Source organism: Toxorhynchites rutilus, chromosome 3, assembly GCF_029784135.1.
Source record: "Toxorhynchites rutilus septentrionalis strain SRP chromosome 3, ASM2978413v1, whole genome shotgun sequence".
NCBI lineage: Eukaryota > Metazoa > Arthropoda > Insecta > Diptera > Culicidae > Toxorhynchites > Toxorhynchites rutilus.
In genome coordinates this window covers 223,833,304-223,856,724 of record NC_073746.1, presented here as the reverse complement: position 1 = coordinate 223,856,724, position 23,421 = coordinate 223,833,304, and the positions used below count along the sequence as shown (strand labels likewise).

At 35.7% G+C, this 23,421-nt stretch overlaps 1 protein-coding gene across 1 annotated transcript in view; it reads left to right on the top strand.

The window, feature by feature from the left end:
- The first annotated feature begins 1,046 nt into the window (after positions 1-1,046).
- LOC129777616 (uncharacterized) overlaps positions 1,047-23,421 on the top strand; it is an 83,473-nt gene continuing 61,098 nt past the window's right edge. Inside the window, exon 1 of the mRNA XM_055783990.1 lies at positions 1,047-1,947. Within this exon, the coding sequence (XP_055639965.1) occupies positions 1,875-1,947 (73 nt within the window). The 5' untranslated portion in view covers positions 1,047-1,874. The remainder of the gene's footprint in view (positions 1,948-23,421) is intronic.

Genomic DNA, 23,421 nt, shown 5'->3' with positions numbered 1-23,421 from the left:
AATAAGATCGCGTTCACGTGACCATCTTGGAAGAAAGTCATAATTTGAAATGTAATCGTACATTACCAAAAGAGCATTGGGAAGTGTAAAGCTTAGGTGACACACATTTTAATGATTTGTATTTCACATTCATTAACACATATTAAAAAGAAACAACCCTGAATTGTTTCCATTATTTCATTCATTTTCTGAACCACATAAATGACTATCGTGTTTTACTTATGTGGACAAAATGCTCACATCACATGTTCACACCTTGTTGGACGATGTCTTCGTGTAGGGGCAATAATTATGGGTTAATTGAACCAGTTATCGCTTCATCGGGAAATGGTCCTATTTTCTAAACAGAATTCTTATATTGTATTTACATTGTCGACTGCAAAGGAGTCCTGGTTTGTAACGATATACCGGATATTGCGCAGATATCCTGAGTAGCTATAAATTATGCCACTTGCAAAAGGATCTAAGGAATGCTGCATGCGCATAAACGTACGTTCAGTAGCTATGAAACTATTTTAATATCCTGTTGCAGAACTAAAACCTATCCTCAGCCGAATTGCAGCACAAGCATGATCCACATATATTCAACGTCAGCATCATGACTAGAAATTGACAATTTTCGATATGGGCTATCGCCCTGCCATGCAGTAAATAAACCTTCCGCACAAATCAGCTACACCCGGAATAAGCAAAAACCTCGAATTTATTCTACAATTTGGCTCCGGAGGAAGCGGAAATATGGGTTTGCACCAAAACAAGCACACACACGAAATCAGATCAAAACATGCCGCTTGCTCCTTTGCCCGGAGCGAATCCCACAGTCCGAGCGAGAAATTGGGAATTTAGCTGCTCAGGAAAATGAGAAAAAGGAACCTGAGAATGAGTGCTGCCGCTTTTGAGAGGGAAATTCAAATTTTGAGTTCCAATATGCTCGATACTCCCTGTGAATGGGCTTGTCAAGATTTCGCCGGGACGACTGTTTTTTGTGCAACGGATTCGAACTATCTGCGTGGTGCAGCATTCAATTGGCTCAGTTACATCACAGACGCCGTCGAGAACGCATCGAGCGGAAACCCAGTCGTAGTCTATAGAAGCCCCCCCCGGCTATGATCTAAATCCTGGATCAACGAAGATTTTGTGAGCTTTTCCCCGAGTGTGGTGTCACCACGTCGAGTGATATACTTTGGCTCTAAAGTTCACATCAGAAGTGGAGAGGATTACGGAAGCGTTGTTATTATTTTCACTGTATGTTTTGCTGTCCCTTTTTGCACGTTATCTTGGTTTGAGCAGAGAAGTGAAATTTTATCCTCCATTTCTGGTCGAATAACATCGGTGGCTTCGGTGGCTTGAAGCAGTGTCGCCGGTGTAGTCACAGTGATTGATGAGCTTTTGATGTTCGAGATACATTAGGAATGCAGCGTAGTGTTATCGTGAGCTCCCGTGTGCGGTAACAAATTGCGGTAATGGATCATTTGCAGTTTGTGAAATATGTTGCCGCATCTCGCGAGTGAGCAGCATATGCAGAGGAAGTGTATCACAATAAAAAAATAATAAAGCCATTTTAAACGTGTCCCACGTACAATGAATCGTGAAACGGTGGAAAGTGATTCATAGCGCAATGAATAATGAAAATGTGATCCTAAGTAGACCCGATGATTATTTTCGAGTGGCACATACGGAACCAGTATTTCAAATATATCATTAACGAGAATTATCCTACCGTCGAACGTGTGTCCAACGTGGAAATGAGTTATTGGGAAATTGTAAAGCTCGCAAGTGTGTGTGTGAAAAGGGAATTTTGTCATAACTGATGGATTAACAGCAGTGGTTATGATGGCCATATTTCTAAAAGGACTCAATGCGTGACGAGCAAAATGGAGCAAAGGATTATAGCAGGCATTTTTGGATTACTGATTATTATACAGCAGATAGCTGGAGATGATTTAGGTAAGCTTAGTGTTTCGAACTCGATAGTGAAAGCGAGAATGTTTCGAACTAGGGATATAGTATATTCATCATTCGGGATTGGGGATAAATGATCCGATAACAAGAATTGGAAGATTGGACTTTTGGTTATTCATTGAGTTCATATATATGGAGGTACCCATTTTCAGGGGGGATTTATATGGGAATTATCGATATTTCGGCAGGAAATGAGACATCTACCCGGGACTGTGTCATATGCCTACGCCCATAATCCCTGAAATCCGTCAGAAGGATTTCGATTTTCTTCGCATGAATCATTTAAGCTGGATTTATGACTGATATTCAGTCGCAGGAAAACTTAGATATGCAAATTTCTCCCCTCTTTCGGACAATTTATGATAGCCTCGCCAAAATTTTTTTTCGTTTTTTGAGTTGAACATGTCATTGAGTCATTTTAGCATCATTTCATAAAAATTGAAGTGCTGCTCAGCGAATGAAAACAAATGATAATCGGAACGATCCGAGATAAGTGATGTGCGTAGTTGATCGTAATTGAGTAGCTCAACCGTTTCCCAGGCCTGTATTGCTTGGTGTGAAGGAGAATGTGTTATTTTCTGATATTCCGGACGTTTTTAAAGCAGAACACGGTTCAATTCGATCAAATGTTTCCAGTAATGCTATTAATAGTTTTATCGGTTTTCGAAAGGTCGTACCAGATTACACCTTGCTGATCCCAGAAAACACATAACATTGATCAGCAACCATGGTTGGCCGGAGTCAACATATGATCTTTTGTGCTTAGGATTCTTCCGCCAAGATGAAAACAACGTTTGAGTTTTTTGAAAACCGATCTCGACGTTTCATGCAACTCTAAGACATTTGGCATCAACAACTTTATTTTCTCTCTGATCCCCCTTGGAGGATTTTCGATTTTCAGAAAACTTAAATTTTTACATTTGCGACACTAGTAAATGAAGTCCGATTGAGATGATATTGTGCATAGCGCAGTTTTTCGTGGGAATCAACATTTTTAATCAAGTTCGCTTTGAAAATTCATTGGCACTCTAATGTACATACATCCTCAACACTGCATCAAAAATTCATACAAATGATTTATGTGAAACGAAGTTACTTTGTTTCAAAAAAATACTTAAATATTTCTATGTTTCACTTCACTTCTCTATTTTTGTCGAGTGTACATTCTGTCAAATATACACCGGGAATTTATAATTTCAAATCTGGCTGCTGAACTTTTTTTTTAATTTTTTTGTAAGTTGGTACTAATGTCTTAATGTCAATTTTGAACGCGATCTGTCATTAAGTTTCTTTACAACATGTTTTGCACTTATTTTTTGTTCGGTGATTTTAGATATGAAGTTGCCCATTCGGAATTCCGGAGGACCAAATGGTCAATTAAGAGTATTACCTTAGCGTTATGAGGCGTTTGAAAGAGAAAATTCGTCGCAAACGGCCAGATTTGTGCGGGAATAACATCTGGATTTTGCACCACGATAATGCACCAGCTCGTCGATCGAACATTTTGAACAGATTTTTGACCAAAAAAAAGACGGGTGGGTAATGTCGGGGACATAACCGGAGTGACGTAGGACTATACAAAGGTGACAGCTTTTGTTAAATATATATTTTAAATATATTGTTTTATTTTCTTCTCCTACGTGAATACCTACCTATCTACCTGAAAAATGGATTAGTTTACTGTTCCTTCCTGTTTAGCTATTGCGTTTGCCACTCGCCACAGCTTTCACAGTTGGAAATTTTTTTCCCATCCAGCTTGTGACATGTTGTTCAGTAAATTACATTTAATGCGACGTGCCGGAGAAACACTTTGCCACTCACTGAAACTAATTGTTGCCTTGATGAGCGCCGAACCGAAGCTGCTCTGTTCTTGATGCGGGTTTTCTGATTGTCGTGAGCAGCTTTGCAAGCCAACTCGAGCACTCCGACGGCCGAAAATCTATAATCGCTGTTAGGTATACTGGTGCTCCGGCACCAATCCGTTCGGCCTAGTTACCCTTGCGGAGCAATCAGTGAATGCGACCAACAGGGAACTGGAGACCTGCACGGTTCGAGTGAGACTTTGCCTTTCCCTTAACTTGTCCTCCTTTGTTACGTCCACGATGCCGATGCCGTACAACCACACGGGTTTACGGTTTGAAAGAAAATAAGATATTTTTTTGGGGTCCGCGTGTTTTATACTCTAGCGGTACACACTCACAGGATAGAGACAAATCGGCAGACTCAGCCAGAGGGGCGAGTCCAATGAGACGAACGAATGAGCGTTAAAAGGGAGCGATGGCAAAAAAATACATTCATTACGATTTGTTCGCTTGTTGGATTCACATGCTAAAGAAGGTCCTATTCAGGATCACAAAATTATCTTCAATCTAAAGAGTTTATTGTTTTGTTATCACTCGATATTCCCATCTTGTTCGGCTAAACCTTCCTGTTTAGTGATTTGTTGCCACTCGCCACAGCTTTCACAGTTGGAAAATTTCTTCCCATCCAGCTTTGTGACATGTTGTACAGTAAATTACATTCAATGAGACGTGCCGAAGCGCCACTTAGTGTCGGATGTAGGCGATTTTAACCTGTAATTGAACATTTGCGATGACAGTGGTACAGTGTCGACTTTCAATGTGGGGTCATAATTTGGATCTCTATGTTTACAAAAATGTCCAACTAAATAAGTCGCATTACATGTCCGTCCTTAGCTAAATGTCGAACTAATTGTAAATTACTGTACTTTCAATCTGGAAATAATACAAGAATTGGTGAAAATTGAATAATCAGGAAAGTCCCCAACTATCAATAAGCTCAGAACAACTGCCAAATTCACATACTCATCAGATCCTGGTAAACAAATGATGACAAAATCAATTTGTGTTTATTATTATTTTGGATATTGTTTTAGAAAGCATTGAACTGTATTTCCTAAACTCTTTTTTGGAAGGTTTAATGGCCCTGAAAAGCGCCTTGTTTTATGGAATGGTTCCAATTTAGAAAACTTAGTACTCGTGGTTTTGAAAAAAACCATTTCGAACGCCCTCGATGCCGCCTTGTTCTGGATTTGCCACCAAAGCAGTTTGTATAAAGAACAAACTTTTTTCTTCTGCTACCTGCTGCCGTCTCTATAACGGCGGCTAGGTGGACTGGTGCACTGGTACTAACGCGCTCGGCTTAGCTACCCTTGCGGGGAACTCCAGACCAACGCGATTCGAGCGGGATTTTGCCTTTCCGTTCACTTTTCCTCCTTTGCCATGTCCAGACATGGCTGCTTGGGTTGGTTTGTTGATGTGTTGTGATGCGAACTGATGTGGTGTACGGTTTGAATGAGAAAGATCGTTACGGCAGCGGAGCGGGGATTTTTAAGCTGACTGGCTGGCTCGAGAATTAAGCATGTGTGAGACTGCGACCAATGTTTCGTTCATTTTTTTCTTTTTCTTTTCCAATCGTGCTTCATTCTATTTCGCTGCTGCTCTGGTTGCCCGTTTTGGTCGGTACGATTTGAGGAGCACAAAATGGACCAATCAAAAATGGGCACATAGTGCATTTTGACAATGCTTGATATTTCACAATTATTCAATTATTCATCTCAAGAAAAATGAAATGTTATTCGTTATGATAGATGCGTAGATATATTTCCTATCAATTGATGCAAAAACCTTTGCGGTCTATTGAGAAATGCTCGAGTTATAAGCGTTCCAAATCTTGCATTTTTTCCTACTTGTTCAGTGCCTAGATTTCCATTTCACCCCCTATATCTTCCGGTTAGACGTAGTCCTACGTCAAAATTGCACGAATGCGATTGAACAAGTGACTTTTTGACGTAGGACTACGTCTTACATTAAGGGTGCCTAATCAGAACACAGGTCACGTTTTTATGAAAAAAAGTTAATGTTAATAACTATTTTTGCTTCCAGAGGATTTTAACGATTTGCATAACAATCGAATCGGGAATTTTCTAAGATTTGTTTGATATGCTATACATTCCAATCACATAGTCTGGTTTAAATTGATGAAAATTGGAAGCATTCACATTTTCCCATACATTTGTTCTGTCCATTTGTGTGCTTTCCCGAACAGAGCTATCAATAACGGGCAACTTATGCAGCCGCTAGAATAGAAACAACGAAGGGGGATAGCGAAAAGAGAATATTTGCGAAGTAAACTCCACGTTTGCATAGTGAGTAAGCTGTCGCTAGCGTATAAGTATTGCATCTTTCTGTGCCCGAAACAACAAAGGTCGCTTATTCTGCTCGTTTTGTATTTCATGTTTCCCCTAGAGTTGTGAACGCTAACGAATATTTCGTGTGCATCGGCTCTGTTCTGATGCAACAAGCTCCTTGCTTTCTTGACGGTTTTGACCGAGAGTCAAGAAAAGATTTTACATAAACGGTCATTCTGGCGATGTTTCATTCTTATCGCTGCAACTGTGTGCATCTGTTAGACGCGTGTTTGATGCTTATTGAATGGCGATGCACGGAAGATGCCTCTCGTTAATTACTTAGTGCAATGCGTGCATTGATATGAAGAAACAAATTGAGACATATGGCCAATTAGTGTATTGTACTCGCCAAAGCCAGAAAGAATCGTTGCTTCTCGAAATGATTCTACAAAACCACGCAAGCCATTAAACCTCTTCAGAGTTCTCGGGACTTTTTACTAAAGAGTTATTTATGAAATTTCAACGTATTCGCAAATAATACCCAAAATGATAAACCAACAAATTTCGAAAAAAAAATTGTGTAGTTCTACGTGCTAAGCGGTCGTGTCTCGAATACAACCCCTCGATTTTTTTTTCCGTAACATAAATTACCGCTTCGTGGGACTCTTAATTGTCAGTATTGAAGCCCTATACTTATAGCTTGAAAAATGTCTAAAATTCGTTCATAAGTAACTTTCTTCTCTTGCCTCGCACAATTTTGATAGCAACGAAATTTTCACCAACAAAATAGGAATACCTTCAAATCCTACTCGGTCGCTTCTTGGTCGATTCTGGAAATGTTCATTTTCTTGTTCATTTTGGAAATAATTGCTCTATCGGTGTACTTAGCAAAAAAAGCTCGACAAAAAAGAGGAATAGAGTGTAAAGTCGAAATTTTTAGGTGATTTTTGAAATTGAGTAATTTCGTGAAAAATCAACGCATGAAGAGGGAATATACATCATTTGGAAGCTTAAACTTTCAAATTTTGTAATATTTCACAAAATGTTTTTTTTATCAAAAATCAACACTCTGGAACTTCTTCCATTTGGGAAACCCTTGCGTCTATTCACGCGAACAATCAATCGTTGCAATGAACATTTGTTCGTATAGCTATACGTAATCACCAGGTTGCTTTGTCTGTAGTGTTAGCATTGACCTTTGCGATAATAGTCAAAAGTCTCCGTCGATAGTTTCAGTTGTTGTCGGATAAAATCAATGAGGTTTGGAAGAAATTCCAATGAACTAACCATTACATGAAGAAATTGAAGATATTGACAAAAACAAACAATTGAAAGATGGCTTCATTTAATTTCATTGACCAGCTTAAGCTCCAAAAATCACAATTAAAATTTTCATAATTAAAAATTAATAATAAAATAAATAATTTGGCTCTTATACCAATAGTTGTTTGTTGATAGTTGAAAATGTTTGTTCGCATGTTGAACATACGTATTACTTTGTGTAGAATGCGTAACAGCGAAAAAGTCGATTTTGTTCATTTTGTCGTTTACGTCTCCTATACAAACATGGGCAGTGCAGCCAGCTACCGAGAAAATAATGGATTTCTTTTTCTTCAATCTAAAATTTAAAACTGCCATACGTTCTCTTCGCGAGTAATCGGTTCCCGTTTTATTAACAACAGAAGAAGTTGAAATGTAAATGCAAGATTTAAGAATTTAGTGTATTATATTGCAACTGTGATAAGCTAAACTTGCGTTTCTCCCACCCATTTATAGCGATGCAGCACCATCATACATAGATTTTTTATTCAACGGTTCTCTGTTCTTTAAACCTAATTAGTTTTGAAATAAATATCATAAAAAAAACTTCATGTTGAAATACTCCCGACATTACGATAAAGCCGTAAATTATAAGTGCTAATAATGTGCTAAAATTGTATGAAACGTCGAGATCTACTGTTATCTCGAACAATTTGTTTTTGTCAAACCCTGGGGTTTTTTCGGAATACGTATGGTTGAGGGTGCCAATGAAAATCGTCATATCGATTTTTCATACGGTACTTCCTGTGAAATGTTTATTCGCACGATGAAATACTCTATGCAAAATATTAACTCATTCGGACTTCATTTACTATTGTCGTAGATCTCAAAATTTAAGTTTTCTGAAAAACGAAATATCGCCAAATCCTCAAAAATCGATTTTTTTCACACGAGAAAACGGCAAGTGCCAAAAAGTCAATATTTGACCAAAAATTTTTTCCGTAATAACGGTAAATCTCGACGTTTCATGTAATTCCGAGACATTAGGAATCACATTTTTTTTAAACCCCGACTCTCCCTTTGGGTGTTTTTCGATTTTCAGAAACTATTTTTTTACATTTGCGATAATAGTAAATGAGGTCCGAATGGGCTAATATTTTGCATAGGGTATTTTGTCTTGCAAATCAACATTTCGCAGGAAGTACCGAATGAAAAAGACGGGTGGGTAATGTCAGGGACATAACCGGAGTGACGTAGGACTATACAAAGGGGACAGCTTTTGTTAAATATATATTTTAAATATATTGTTTTATTTTCTTCTCCTACGTGAATACCTACCTATCTACCTGAAAAATGGATTAGTTCACTGTTTACTCTTTATGAATATGTTGATGGTTCTGAAAAGAACCTTTGGTGCTGTGTTTTTGTTATCACTCGATATTCCCATCTTGTTCGGTTAAACCTTCCTGTTTAGCTATTGCGTTTGCCACTCGCCACAGCTTTCACAGTTGGAAAATTTCTTCCCATCCAGCTTGTGACATATTTTACAATAAATTACATTCAATGGCACGTCGCATTACTACTACTCAGCATCGGATTGGAGGTAATTTTAACCTGTAATTGAACATTTGCGATCACAGTGGTAAAGTGTCGACTTTCAATGTGGGGTCATAATTTGGACCCCGAACTCTATGTTTACAAAAAAGTCCAACTAAATATGTCGCATTACAGGTCCGTCCAATTAGCTAAATGTCGAGATAAGTGTAAATTACTGTTACTTTCAATCTAGAAGCAATTTAAGAATTGGTGAAAATCAATAAGCTCAGAACAACTGCCAAATTCACATACTCATCATATCCTGGCAAACAAATTATGAAAAAATCAATTTGTGTTTTATTATTATTTTGGATATTGTTTTAGAAAGCATTGAACTGTATTTCCTAAACTCTTTGTTGGATGGTTTAATGGCACTGAAAAGCGCCTTGTTTTATGGAATGGTTCCAATTTAGAAAACTTAGTACTCGTGGTTATGAAAAAACCATTTCGAACGCCCTCGATGCCGCCTTGTTCTGGATTTGCCATTGAAGCAGTTTGTATAAAGAACAAACTTTTTTCTTCTGCTACCTGCTGCCGTCTCTATAACGGCGGCTAGGTGGACTGGTGCACTGGTACTAACGCGCTCGGCCTAGCTACCCTTGCGGGGAACTCCAGATCAACACGGTTCGAGCGGGATTTTGCCTTTCCCTTCACTTTTCCTCCTTTACCATGTCCAGACATGGCTGCTTGGGTTGGCTTGTTGATGTGTTGTGATGCGAACCGATGTGGTGTACGGTTTGAATGAGAATGATCGTTACGGCAGCGGAGCGGGGATTTTTAAGCTGACTGACTGGCTCGAGAATTACGCATGTGTGAGACTGCGACCAATGTTTCGTTCATTTTTTTCTTTTTCCTTTCCAATCGTGCTTCATTCTATTTCGCTGCTGCTCTGGTTGCCCGTTTTGGTCGGTACGATTTGAGGAGCACAAAATGGACCAATCAAAAATGGGCACATAGTGCATTTTGACAATGCTTGATATTTCACAATTATTCAATTATTCATCTCAAGAAAAATGAAATGTTATTCGTTATGATAGATGCGTAGATATATTTCCTATCAATTGATGCAAAAACCTTTGCGATCTATTGAGAAATGCTCGAGTTATAAGCGTTCCAAATCTTGCATTTTTTCCTACTTGTTCAGTGCCTAGATTTCCATTTCACCCCCTATATCTTCCGGTTAGACGTAGTCCTACGTCAAAATGAAGTCTGATTGAGTTGATATTTTGCATAGGGTAGTTTTTCGTGGGAATCAACATTTTTAATCAAGTTCTCTTTGAAAATTCGAAGGTCACTTTTTCCCCATACATCCATTGGCACTCTAAAGTACATTTTCAAACTGTATGCCAAATATTAGCTCAATCGGATTCAAGTAAGAGTGGCGCAAAGCGGTCAGTTTGTGTTTTTAGAAAATCGAAAAATCAGAGGAGGGAGGAAATCCCGGGTTCGAAAAATTTTTGTTGATGCCAAATGTCTTAATATTGCATGAAACGATTTTTTTTTGTCAAAAATCAACACTCTTGGACATCTTTTTTTTTGGAATACGAAACGAAACGTATGGTTTTGGGTACCAATAAAAATATTTATCTGGATTTTTCATTCGGAACTTGCTGCGAAATGTTGATTCGCTCGATAATATACCCCTTGCAAAATATTAGCTCATTCGAACTTCATTTATTAGTGTCACAGACGTAAAAATTGGAGTTTTTTTTTGAAAAATGAAAACTCATCGAAAATCGTGGTTTTCAAAAAAAAATTTTGGTGCCAAATGTCTTAAAATTGCATTACTTATCGAGATTTACTGTTATCTCGAAAAAAAAAAATTTTTAAAAATTTTTTTTTGACACCTGGTGGTTTATCCGACTGAAAAGTCGATTTTTAACAAACTGTAAATCTCGATGTCATGCAATTTCAAGACATTTGGCATCAACATTTTTTTTGAAAACCCCGATTTCTGGTGATTTTTCGGTTTTCAAAAAACTCAAATTTTAACGTCTGCTACACTAATAAATGAAGTTCGAATGAGCTAATATTTTGCATAGGGTATATTATCGTGCAAATCAACATTTCGCAACATGTTCCGAATGGAAAATCGAGATAATTATTTTTATTGGCACATAAAACCATATGTTTCATCTCGTACTCCGAAAAAAAGTGTGTCAATTTTTGAAATTTTTTTTTCCAGATGGCACTAGATCTCGACGTTTCATGCAATTTTAAGACATTTGGCATCAACATTTTTTTTTCGAAAACCCCGATTTCCTTTACTCCCCCTTGGGTGATCTTTTGATTTTCAAATAATGCACATAATGCGCAAGAATTTATTTTGTAACATTTCTTCATTGTGATTTGTTACGGTGAACCTGAGCGATTGCTGACGGCCAGGATCGTTCACACTATGAGGTACGATGCGATGGTGGACGAAGTCCTTTCAAGTATCTTTTGTAGTTTCCATGCTTTCTTTCAAAGCGTCAAAGTCCAATTACTATAATAATAAAATCTCACATTCAAAAATGTAACTTTATACGATCACGTTCCGATCAGAACTGAACGATTCTAACTGCCCAACCTCGATCGCCGTCGGTTTCCCGCGTAACGATTGGCTGGTAATAAGATAGAAGTTAATGCTCGGCTTTATTCCCGTTTCCAATTTATAGTGAAAACGAAATGAGCGGCACGCCATTGAACTACGTTTTACGAATTAGTGAAGCGTCAAAGATAATAATGGGAAAGACAACGAAACAATTCTGTTACGAATCGTAGGGAAGGTGGGGGTAAAACGGACATGTTAAGAAGAACTTCAATTATATCTTTGGAAACTCATGTTTCCCACAACTTCTTGCAATTCATTCAACTCACTGTTTTTTCTACCTAATTGGCCAAATATTTAACAAAAAAGTGTTTTTCAATGTTTTTTACTATAATTGAAACAGACCGAAAAGTACAACAATTTTTTTCGATGCGGATATAATGAACATGTAGTGGGGGTAATATGAACTTCATATATTTGTAATATATGAAGCGTAGAGGTTTATCGATCGCGAGAGGAATAATTTCATTCAACCAAGGTCTGAACTCCGAATGTCCGTTAAATGATGAAAAAATCGAATGTTTCCACCTAGAAGTGATAACGTGCTTTTCAGCAGTGTAAACGGACAGACCATCAACTATTTTGCTTTTGGTTCCAGTCAGCTTCTAAACAGTCCACATTTTTCGATTTGATTTCCATTTATAGACGCTAGGACTTAGGAATAGATTAAACAGACTTTTCACAGTTCATCTCACTCCCACTGGCAACTGTCCGTTTTACCCCACCGGTACAATTACTTATTTCAATAATTAAAAATTTTCCACTCAAAAATGAATTTACTTTTCCGTACATACCTAATATCGCTTTTCTGTTAACTCACAAACCGAAATATAACCATCAGCGAATTAAATTTTGATATTAAACCATTCTAAATGCTTAATATCGAAGCAGCTAAAATTACATGCTCACGTGGAATCATGCATGATTTTCGGTTTTTGTTTCCCTTTTCCACTTTTGATCAGTATTCATTACCATAGGGTGGCTTAAATATTATAGAATAACATGTAGAAGGTGTTCTCATTAACAGAAATCGGAAATTCAAAATGTAACTATACAAATCAACCACCTGTCCATATTACCCCCACTGTCCGTATTACCCGCGGTTCCCTTACATTCTGAGAGTCGCGTATGATTTTATACTTCTGGTACTATTTGCGATTAAATGCACCTCTAATTTACTCCAAACTTTGAAAAATCGGCTAGAAAAAACGGCCGAACGTATCAATATGAAACGTTCACAGATGTTGAGGGAATATACTAGGCTAAACATTTGGCTGCAAACATTAGAACTTACTGCGATGTTTGCAGAATTACAGTGAATTTTGTTAAGTACAATAAAAATCCTGTTTTTAGCACTTTTTTTAAATCGATGTAAACAAATTAAATACTTTTTTTCGTCAAAGTAACAAATTATCCTTGTGCAGAATTTATTGGAGTTTTCAAAACTGTCTTTTATAATTCATTATCAAAGACGAAGGGGTAATTTTTCATTCAAACTGAAATATCTCTGTGTAGGATAGTCCTACAGGATCGTTCTTGGAACCAAATATAAGATGGTTGATAAGGTTTATTGGATTTGCTGATGAGTTGGTTAGCAAAAAATTGCGGTAGTCCAGAATATTCTTGAAAAAAATAAAGAAAAATCGATTTTTCATTTCTTACCGATATTGTTGCCCACTACATCTACACACAACAAGATAAAAATATGTACATAACATAGTCTAATACATGAAAGTTGTAGCTTCAAAATGTTGTACATCCCATCGATATGCGTTGATTCTTCACGATGTTACAGCATTTCAAAAATCACTTAAAATTTCCGACTTCGCACTCTGTTCCTCTAATTTTTTTTTGTCGAGTGTAGGAATAATTTGAGCAGTATTTCTGTTTTTATCAAAGTGGTAATTTGAAACGTCACATATATTGCCTTTTTTCGTATACATTCGAAATTATCAAAGCAGAAGAGATGATTGATTTATATCTTAGATAATGATTGATTTCAATTAACGGTCTTTTTTGGTCGATAGGAACATTTTACATGTGCTGGAACATTTGTTTTTTATGTTGATATTTATGTTGATGGCCGTTGTCAGGCGTTTATTAGAATTCCATCCACGCAATGTCATAGAAACTCTTGAATAAGATAGAAGAAAAAAATAAAAATAATATCATGTTTTTGATAAATGTTCTGATAATAAATAAAACCAGGTCAACAAAGAACACCTGATTCGTGGAAATAGGAATAGTTTCCTGAAAATACACAATTTATATATTTACCAATCTGCCGTTCTACGCATAGTTGTCCCATGTTCTAAAATCAGCAACTGAGAAAAACGCAATCAAAGTTTTCTAGCATATTTGTCTACCACAAGCTTTAAGCATTTCAGTTTAGCAATACATCGGGTTTTTTATGAGCAGTAAACTATTGTTTAATGAAATGGGAAAAGTTCCCCTCACTTGATTGAATCAAACTTGATTATAAGTTTAAACAATCATGGTGGGACAGTTATGCCTAGAATATCAACATAAGAACTTGATGTTGTTTTTTTAATATCTGTGAACAAACTATAAGTTTTTTTGTGTTTTTCCGAAAGATTATGCATAAAAATATCGTTTTATGAATGAGAAAGTGATCTGCAACACCTTTACAGAATATAAATTTCATTGTTATTAGGCATTCGCTAACTAGGTGTACACGTGTTCTGTTAAACTTTTTTTCATTTGTTTAGGAAATAAGTCCGTTCTTCCAAACCAGAAATGAGTGCATTAGCCCTGGTGAAAGCGTGGCATCGAATTATTGTACTTGAACCGATTAATTTATTATGGATCTACAAAAAATACATGGCGAAACAGTTATGGCTAGAATATTAACATGGGACAATTGAACTTGATGTTGTTTTTTAAAAGCTGGAAACAAACAACAACTTTTTTTGTGTTTTTTTCCGGTAGATTATGCATAAAAACGTCGTTTAATGAAGAAAAGTGAAAATTGTCCAGGTAGATCAACCAGACAATTTGTTTTCTTCCGGCTAGCAGCGCATCGTACTCTGTATGGAAAAAATTATCCTTTGGATGTTTGTTGGCAACGGTTCAATGAAGTGTATTACTTGTTTGAATTCGATATGTCCAGAAAAACGTTTGTTATAAGGATTCAATAATTGAATTTTAGCCCGTCCGACAATTTATTAGCGAAGACTGGATAAATAAATAAATAAAAAGTAACATGCGTCAACTATGCGCAGAACGGCAGCAATCTCCAGCATGAATATTTTGAGCAATACAAATATACACTAAAGAACAGCCCATGGTCAAAAATGCAAACGTGTTATATTTTGTTTTAATAAATGTTGAATTCGGATGGAAGTAAATTAGGTATTAGTTACACTCGTGTTGTTGTAAACGTGGTAAACCTTCTTCGTGTAAATTGTATTCAAGTAAGCGTCATACTACCCTGTCTCGATATCCGTGCATAAACGACGATAACATGGAAGATTTGAAGCTAAAATGTGTTTCTATCGCGATAATGGAGGTTGCTTGAAGAGTCGAAATCGATAAACTTTATTCTTCTCGAAGAGGTAACGCAGGGTGAGTGCTATGGGTACTGTTCCGTGCGGTTCCGTTAGAATGTATGAAATTTTGTTCATAACCCTGTTCAGAGTATTAGTATCAATAACCTTATTTATGCTATCAATTGAACATTCTGTCTCGTCGGAAAAATGGAAGCGATTCGAGACATTATTTGTGCAATAAATTATTATGACTTTCGACGATGTTAGACGATAAAGCCCCATACATATTCCACTGTGAGGCGCTTGTATAACGAGTTTTATGGTGGTTTCGCTTCGCTCACAGACGAATGCCGTGAAAAGTTTGCTCAGAATCAGTTATTGTGTTGGAAAATTTTGATGTTGTACAAAAACTTATAAACTTAAAAATCGTCAGAATGAGGCAACCTATGGGATTAATTTTATCAGCTTCTCTAAAACATTGCATGTTCGTTTAGTCGTGACAAAATGTTTGTTCGTGTTTGATTGCACATATTTTGACAAAATCTCCAATTAATCAAATCAACAATGGAGCTTCTTCAAAACAGGTGTAAAAGATAGTAATGGATGGTTAATAATGGATGTATACTTGTGTCAAGATGGGACTAATCCATCGGAAGCTGTAAGCACCAGGGACATTTCAATACAAATGGCCAATATTTTTGCACCAACTTGTTATGACGCCCCAAGAGAATTGGAGAATAATTGCATCGGCTGGAAAGATTAGATTAAGTGGAATTCCAAAGTGGTTAAATTTCATTGAATGACTACCCACCAACTGGCCAAACAATGAATGGAAAATACCTCACGCATCGCCCAACTAACTGGATAAAAAGTGTGAGATGAAAGGCCAAAGAAATTGCAAGAAATAAAAACCCTTCTTGTGCATGAAAATACACCGGCTTATAAAAGCAAATCTAAAATGAATGAGTTTGGGGTATAAATTGTTGGAATATCTTCCTTATTCGCTAGATTTAACTCCCACTGGACTTCCATTTAATCACAAATCACAAGATATTTTTGAGTGGGAAATTTCGGGGGAAATGAAGGTGAAAATTTTTTTGTATATTCAGAAGACCATTCAAAATTGCACTCGAAAGAAGAGAAAGATGAATGCGTTTTTAATGATAAATTTACAAGTCTGATGATGTTTCATCATATACAGATAAGAGTGCCAATTATGAACTCCGCTCGGTGTATTTCACAATGGATTGGACACCATCCGTGTCAATGTCGGAGCCGATTCCCGAAAGAAATTCTTATTTCAAAATAAGGCAGTGATACCAAATCGTTCAAATAATAATCTAAATATGCTCCATTCAATAACAGGATACTCATTCTCCATTATTGCTCTGATGACCATCTCCATCTGAATAATCCACCGGAAAATCTCTCGAGAGCAGTTTAAACTTCCGCTTCAATTAGGATTTATCTTCGGATTCCTTTTTGTCTTCGACTTCATCAGGGATTATACTTCTCCGATTGGGTTTGTATCAATTATGCTACTGGCACTCCATTTCAAGCAAACACGACGTCGATGCTTTGGTTTGTTGCCCCCTTATACCATTTAATGGTGAACAACAGCACATCGCGGTTGTATATTTCCGTAGATTAGGACAAAAGAAATGAAAAGGCCAATTGAACGACTTCGCTTCAGTGTTTTACGAGGCGTTAGATTGGCTGTTTTTCCACTTCCGCTCCAAGGAAATAGAATATATTTTATTTTGCATATATTTTGCAGTTTCTTTGCATTGTAGTTCGGGCGGTTATGGCGTGAACAAAACAATACGACATTAAAATGTGATATTTTTTTAATTTTGAATTTTCTCAGCACATTGTAATTCCCGAAAAGTCTAACCCCCCCATTCCGAAAAAGTATAAACTTTTCATAAATTAAAAGAACTTATGGTGCCCGTGATACTTCGTTTTCGGTACCTATTTTTCAATACGACGTCATCAGACACCAGTCGTTATCTGAAATTACAAGTTCTAGCCAGTCCATTGAATCGATTTTTTTATCGACGTCTGACAGTTTATGTAGCACAAATCTTGAGTTGGACTTATATAAACTTATATAAAAATTAAACAAATACTGGATCTCAACATATTATTTTTACGTAGGACTACGGACAATCGGAAGATATAAAGGGTAAAATGTAAATCATGGCACTGAATATTTAGGAAATAATACGAGATTTCGAACGCTTATAACTCGATCTTTTCCTAATACAGGGAAACTTCGATATAACGTACCCTCGATATAACGTCACTCGATATAACGTACACATTTCCAAAGTGTGAAGGAAATTTTTTTTCAATACTTTTTTTTCTGATAGAACAATGAATTATCCGTATTGTGATGCTAAAACAAGTTTTATGCCTTCAATCAATTCCGAAATACAGCTGGTTTTGTGATTCCGGATTCTAAATGAAACAAGCTTTAATCAACAGTACGAAGGGAAACATCATGAGAAAGGCTGGCTTCGTCTTCTGATTGAAGTTATTCATCAACTTTACTAAAACAGCAACACAATAATGTATTATAGACTACGTTTGTGAGTACTTTATTATGCTTCGATATAACGTACAATTCGATACAACGCACAATTTTGAAAGTGAAATGTACATAATATCGAAGTTTACCTGTAGATCGCAAAGACGTTTGCATCAATTGATTGGACAAATTTCTAACCGATATAGTGGTTCTCAGATTTTCGTGAAAAGTGGTAGTTTTGTTTCTTATCGCAAAATATTAGAGCCTTTTTTTATTTTTTTAGGGTGGTCCAAAAAATAATGTTCTCCCCTTTTTTCGAAAAACGACTATTTTCGAAAAGTCATAACTACTGAACTGCTCTTTTAATTGGTTCAGTAGTTCATGATTTTATTTGAAAAAAAATTTGTCGTTCTTCCTGGGACAAATATAAAAAAATTTTTATTAGCGTCATTTAGAAGAGCATATGTGCTCCCGTGGCCGAGTGGTTAGCGTCGTATTTTTCGTCAAAGAAATTCCCTCCGACTTGCACTGTGATCACGCGTATTCTAGAGCTTGCCACTCAGAATGCATTCAAGGCGTGTTATTTGGCATAGAAATCTCAACTAAGTACTAATGAAAATGACGCAAGTAATACTACGTTGAGACGGCGAAGTTCCTCTAGGAACGTTAGTGCCATTGAAGAAGAGAGAAGAAGAGCATATTTTACTCTACATAATGTGACATTTTCAAAACTATGTTATTTTTCGTATTCGAGTAAATCAAATTTGAAAACATAAGTTTTTAGGTAAAATAAATATCAATAACTTTGAGTAGGACTAAGATATTGCCATCGCTAAATTTTTGTATTGATAAGCTCTGAAAGTCGTCGTAAAAAGAGCGTATTTTTGGGAAAAAATATCAATAATTTTGAGTAGAGTTGAGATATTGACAAGTTCTGCATCGCAAAATGTTTGTTTTAATAAGCTCCAAAGTTTTCTGAATATCGTTTGCATGTAGAATCTATATATATATCATCACGAGAGAAAGCTGATCAGATCTGCATCGTGTATATATTTTGTGAGTTTGTCTTCACCCAAATTAGGTTGATAGAATACTTTGAAGGATATTTGAGATAAAAAGGAAAATTAGAAAAAATGACTATGCATATCTTATAAATAAAATAAGGATATTTCAATAGGGGAAGTTCGAAAAAAGAGGTACGCATTTTCATCTTTCGCAGTGAAAATCATCATTAAGATCAATTTTACAGATCTGAACGATAACATACAAACTCTCTTGAAATTTATTCGATATGTTTAGCAATCAAAATATTCTCTAGATATAAATTATATGGCAGAACAACCTTTGCCGGGTCAGCTAGTTTGAAATATAAAAGTTGGAGTAAAAAACCGTTTTTTCATGGTGATCCTAACGCAACTAATTAATTTAAAAAAAAACAATTTTTGAAAAACCGGAAAGATTGACTTTTCGAACCATTGGTTAATTTTGAAAAATCATTACTTAAAAACGATAAAAACCATATCCCTGATTTTTGGATATGTCATGTAAAAAAAACTCAGCTCTCAAGAAAAAATATAAAAAATAAAGCGCCCTTGGTCACGAAACCATGTAAACTTAATAATTACGAAAACAAAATCAATTTTCTTCGCAAGTGTAATATTTTTTTAAATGAAGAATAGCTTATTGGCTTCAATTCTATTTGAACGATTTCTTTTATTTTATTTTTTCAACAAAAATTTTAGATCTAATAGTTTTTTAAGGTAATTTTTCGATAAAAAGTGGAAAAAAACCCTCAAAATTAAAAAAAAAAATGACTCAAGCTCAAAATTTTGGTCAGAGAAAGTTATGTAAGAAATAGTATAGGTTTTCATTCAAAAATATCTACAAGTTTTGTTTTTAAAGTTTCATAGAACAGAAAATTATTCCGAAAATTTAATTTTTTTTCTCAAGAACTGTAACTCTTAGGATTTGGGATAGGGCTCTCAGGGTCGCTTATTCATTACCCGGTTGCTGGTAAAAACTTTCACCTCTCACAAATAGGAGCTCTCCTCTATCGTCTCGCACTGCCAGGCCACCTCACGCACCAAATAAGCCACCTGCTAAGCCCACAAGCCGCTCTAGCTCAAAGGCTATGCAGTGTCAGCACACCTACTTCCAACTAAATGAGGACGAGGGCTGGCGACTCCTTTTGAGTCCGGAGGACGACAAGGTTCACGGGATAGTCGTAGTGGAGGAAAACAATTATAGTTTTTTCTCAGACTATACAACCTTAAATTTATTTTATTCTTCCACCCCACTCTTTCTCTTCCTGTTTTTACTATTTCCTCATTATTTCCTATCTTTCTTTAATTTATTTTATACGTGACGTCACATTCGATCATGCATGATACTTGCGGTAACTGTAGTGTGGGCTTTCAGTGTATCCCTAGGGGTATGGGTTTAACGGTGCAGCTCTCTCGTGAACAGACTACAGATGTTACACCATCTGCAGGTTTTCGCCAGCGTCTCCCCGCAATGGCGGATACTGTAGGCGAACAGGACAAAGATGGTGGGGCCCGCGTGTGCCTCTGGTAGCCGATGACTGCTGCAGCTAAACAGCTACGAAATAAACCGCATAAAAAATGGCCCGCTGGACGGACCTGTCCAGCGTATTAAGATACGAGCTAGGTTTAAAGAGACACCAAACCACAAGTTACCCTTTTTTTTTCTTCTTTTTTCCTTCTCTTTCTTTTTTCTCTGATCTTTCTTTCTCTTGTATAATTCACTGTGAAACAAAACCAAATGTTACTAACTTTTTCCACTTTCATATTTCAATTAATCTACTATTTCATCTATCAGTAATCCTTCACCACTTCTTATCACTAGCTTCAAAATTTAAAATTTGATTTGTTCCGGCGTGCACTTCTAACTTCCTCAAATGTTTTAAGTCGTTTGCCGGCACTGGTCATTTACCGAGCTTGAGTTGAATACTCACAAGTAACCGGCAATTAGGACTCAATGTAAATTATTTCCTGTTTTCTGTATTTGGGTGCAGCTCAAATGGCGCTTGGAACCAACGGTTACAGAACATATTTTGTTTAACCCTCTACAGCCCAAGCCCGCCTTTAGACGGGCTTCGCGGATTCTCTTTTCAAATTATTCAGCCATTATTTTCAATGTTCACCCCCACTAGGACGTCTTCAGAATATTTTCATCCATCACACATACACATTGTTTTAATGCTGGCAGCTCTCTGCTAGGAGTATTTTATGTTGAAAGTCGGAAATTCGAGATAAAAGTGGAGTAAGTTTTTCTAGACACATAAAAAACTTGAGCGGTAGAGGGTTAATACTGAGAAAAAATATATGAATATCTCATACAATTATCAGCAAGTCATCCATACATCGAAAAAAGCATGGTAACAGATTTTTTTTCTTCTAGCCACAACTTTTTCTTTGAAAATTACTACTAATGTTTTACCCGTAACATTTTTGTTTGTACATTATTGCGATTGATAGGTTTTGCAAACTTATTTCTATTTAGAAATATGTTAAAAACATATCAAATGCGAGAATTTACACACAAATGTGTTACGGGTAAAACTAGACGTTTTCAGGAGTCTTCATAGAAAAATACCGTATATCCCAGAAATTATGAAAGATAGAAAGTTGACGTCTTTGGCAAAACTCCATATTTTATAAGGATCTAAAACCTTCCGAATATACTACATTGCTATCTTGACATTAAACAAAACTAGGAATAGTTATACTTTTTTCAAAGAAAACATGAAAAAAGTTGTTGCTAGAAAAACTTTTTCCCTGTGAATGTGCCCCATATATGATGTACGAGTGACTTAATGGCTATTCAAATATTTTTTTGAGAATTAAAAAAAAAAGTTTTTGTGAAAATAAATTTCAATTTTTAAAATATTTTTTTGTCAGTGTAGTTTTCTTGAATTTTTTGTCATTTTTTATGAAAATTGAGGCAAGTTGCTACATTTTATATAATTGATAAAAATCTAGTAGGTTCTATAGTTTTTAAGTTATAAATTTTTATAAAGAGAAGAGAAAATAACTTTGGTCCTTTCCAAAAAGTGGAGATTTTAAGCATGCAAAGTTACTTAAATGTCCAATGTCTTACCACTGCAATCTGAGATGGTGCTGCCAACTCCTAAGATGAGTTGATTTTTGAACAGCTTTGCTGTTTATTATATTTCAATCAGAAATATGGATTTCGAGTTAAATTTTATCGCGAAAAGGACATTGTTTCTTTTAAAACCCTTATAAAAATCAGTCCTTTTCTAAATTTTTTCATCTGCCAATGAAAATAATGATTCAGGTAGTTGCCATCATATGTACAAAGTTTCAAAAACATCGGAGTCAAAATTGACTATTTTTCGGTCGATGTGGTGTGGAATTGTTCTTTATTCTATTATATATTTATACTCGCGACAGTAGCAGACATTTTTGGGCAATCAACATTCTCGATAGTACTCTTGTATTTTCGATAGATTGAAACCGGAAAATATAATAAACTAAAAATACATTTTGTATTTCATCGTGCGTAAAAATTTATTCTACCGTATGTTTAACTCGCGCCGGGGGAAAATGTACGGTGGAAAATCACGAGAATTCTTTATCTTCGTTATGTTACGTATATACAGAGTCATTCGAATTAAACGCCCTTGTAACACATTTTAATAACTTCTACAAAAGTGAACCGATTTTTATTTTTAAAAAACGAAAATAAATATAAGAATTTTATAATCGAAATACATTGTTTCTTACAAATTTTCAACTGTTAACAAAATTGTTATTTTTTCATTAATTTATTCGAAGTTTTCCCCATCATGAATATCTACATATTATTTCATAATCGCTTTAATATTTCGCATTAGCATTAGCATAAGCATTGAGCAAATTGCACAATATCGTAGGTGGTACGAATCCAGAACTGTTACGTCAAAAACTCGCCTTCATCCGTTACTGACGATTGGTAATATCTCTTAGATGAAGGCAGGATTTCTCCAACAGTTAAGAGTTGTCCTGGCCACGTCCTTGCAACTGCTAAGGAAAGGGAAGGAATGTTAGTTCGATATTTACTTAAAAGAGATGCATAGAACTCTACGACCTCTCATAAATACCTCCGGAATTTAGGATATGTTTTAGTAGGGAAGGTAAGCCATAGGATACACTCAGTCAGTGCTATTGGCGTAGCTTGTTATTATTAATAACTTAGTAGTACTTAGTGAAGAAATTACTTCATTATTATTATCACTATTATTGTTACTATTACTATTACTATTACTATTACTATTACTATTACTATTACTATTACTATTACTATTACTATTACTATTACTATTACTATTACTATTACTATTACTATTACTATTACTATTACTATTACTATTACTATTACTATTACTATTACTATGATTAGTTAATACTATTAATAATACTTAATGAAAATTGTATCTAAAAAAGTAATTGGTTAGTAAAATTAGTTATAAGTAATATTATATGTGGAATATTATAAGTGCACTCCGGCCTTCCGATTATTGTCACATCAGTAGCTGTATGAAAGAGTTATTTTTATGAATTGTTATTCTACTGTTAATGGGAATAGGGGTGAACCCGCAGGAGTGAGAGTGATTTTACTATCTCTTCTCCCAGAGGTCCAAACCCTCTATATATTTTCATCTTAATAAATATATTCAAAAATAAATAAATACTACCACAGATTTTCACAAGTTTGTGAAGATATAAACATAATCGCTTTAATATTTCGCAGACCAGAAATAAAGAAAAGTGAATGGTTATCTTGTTATCTAAGGTTTGAATGT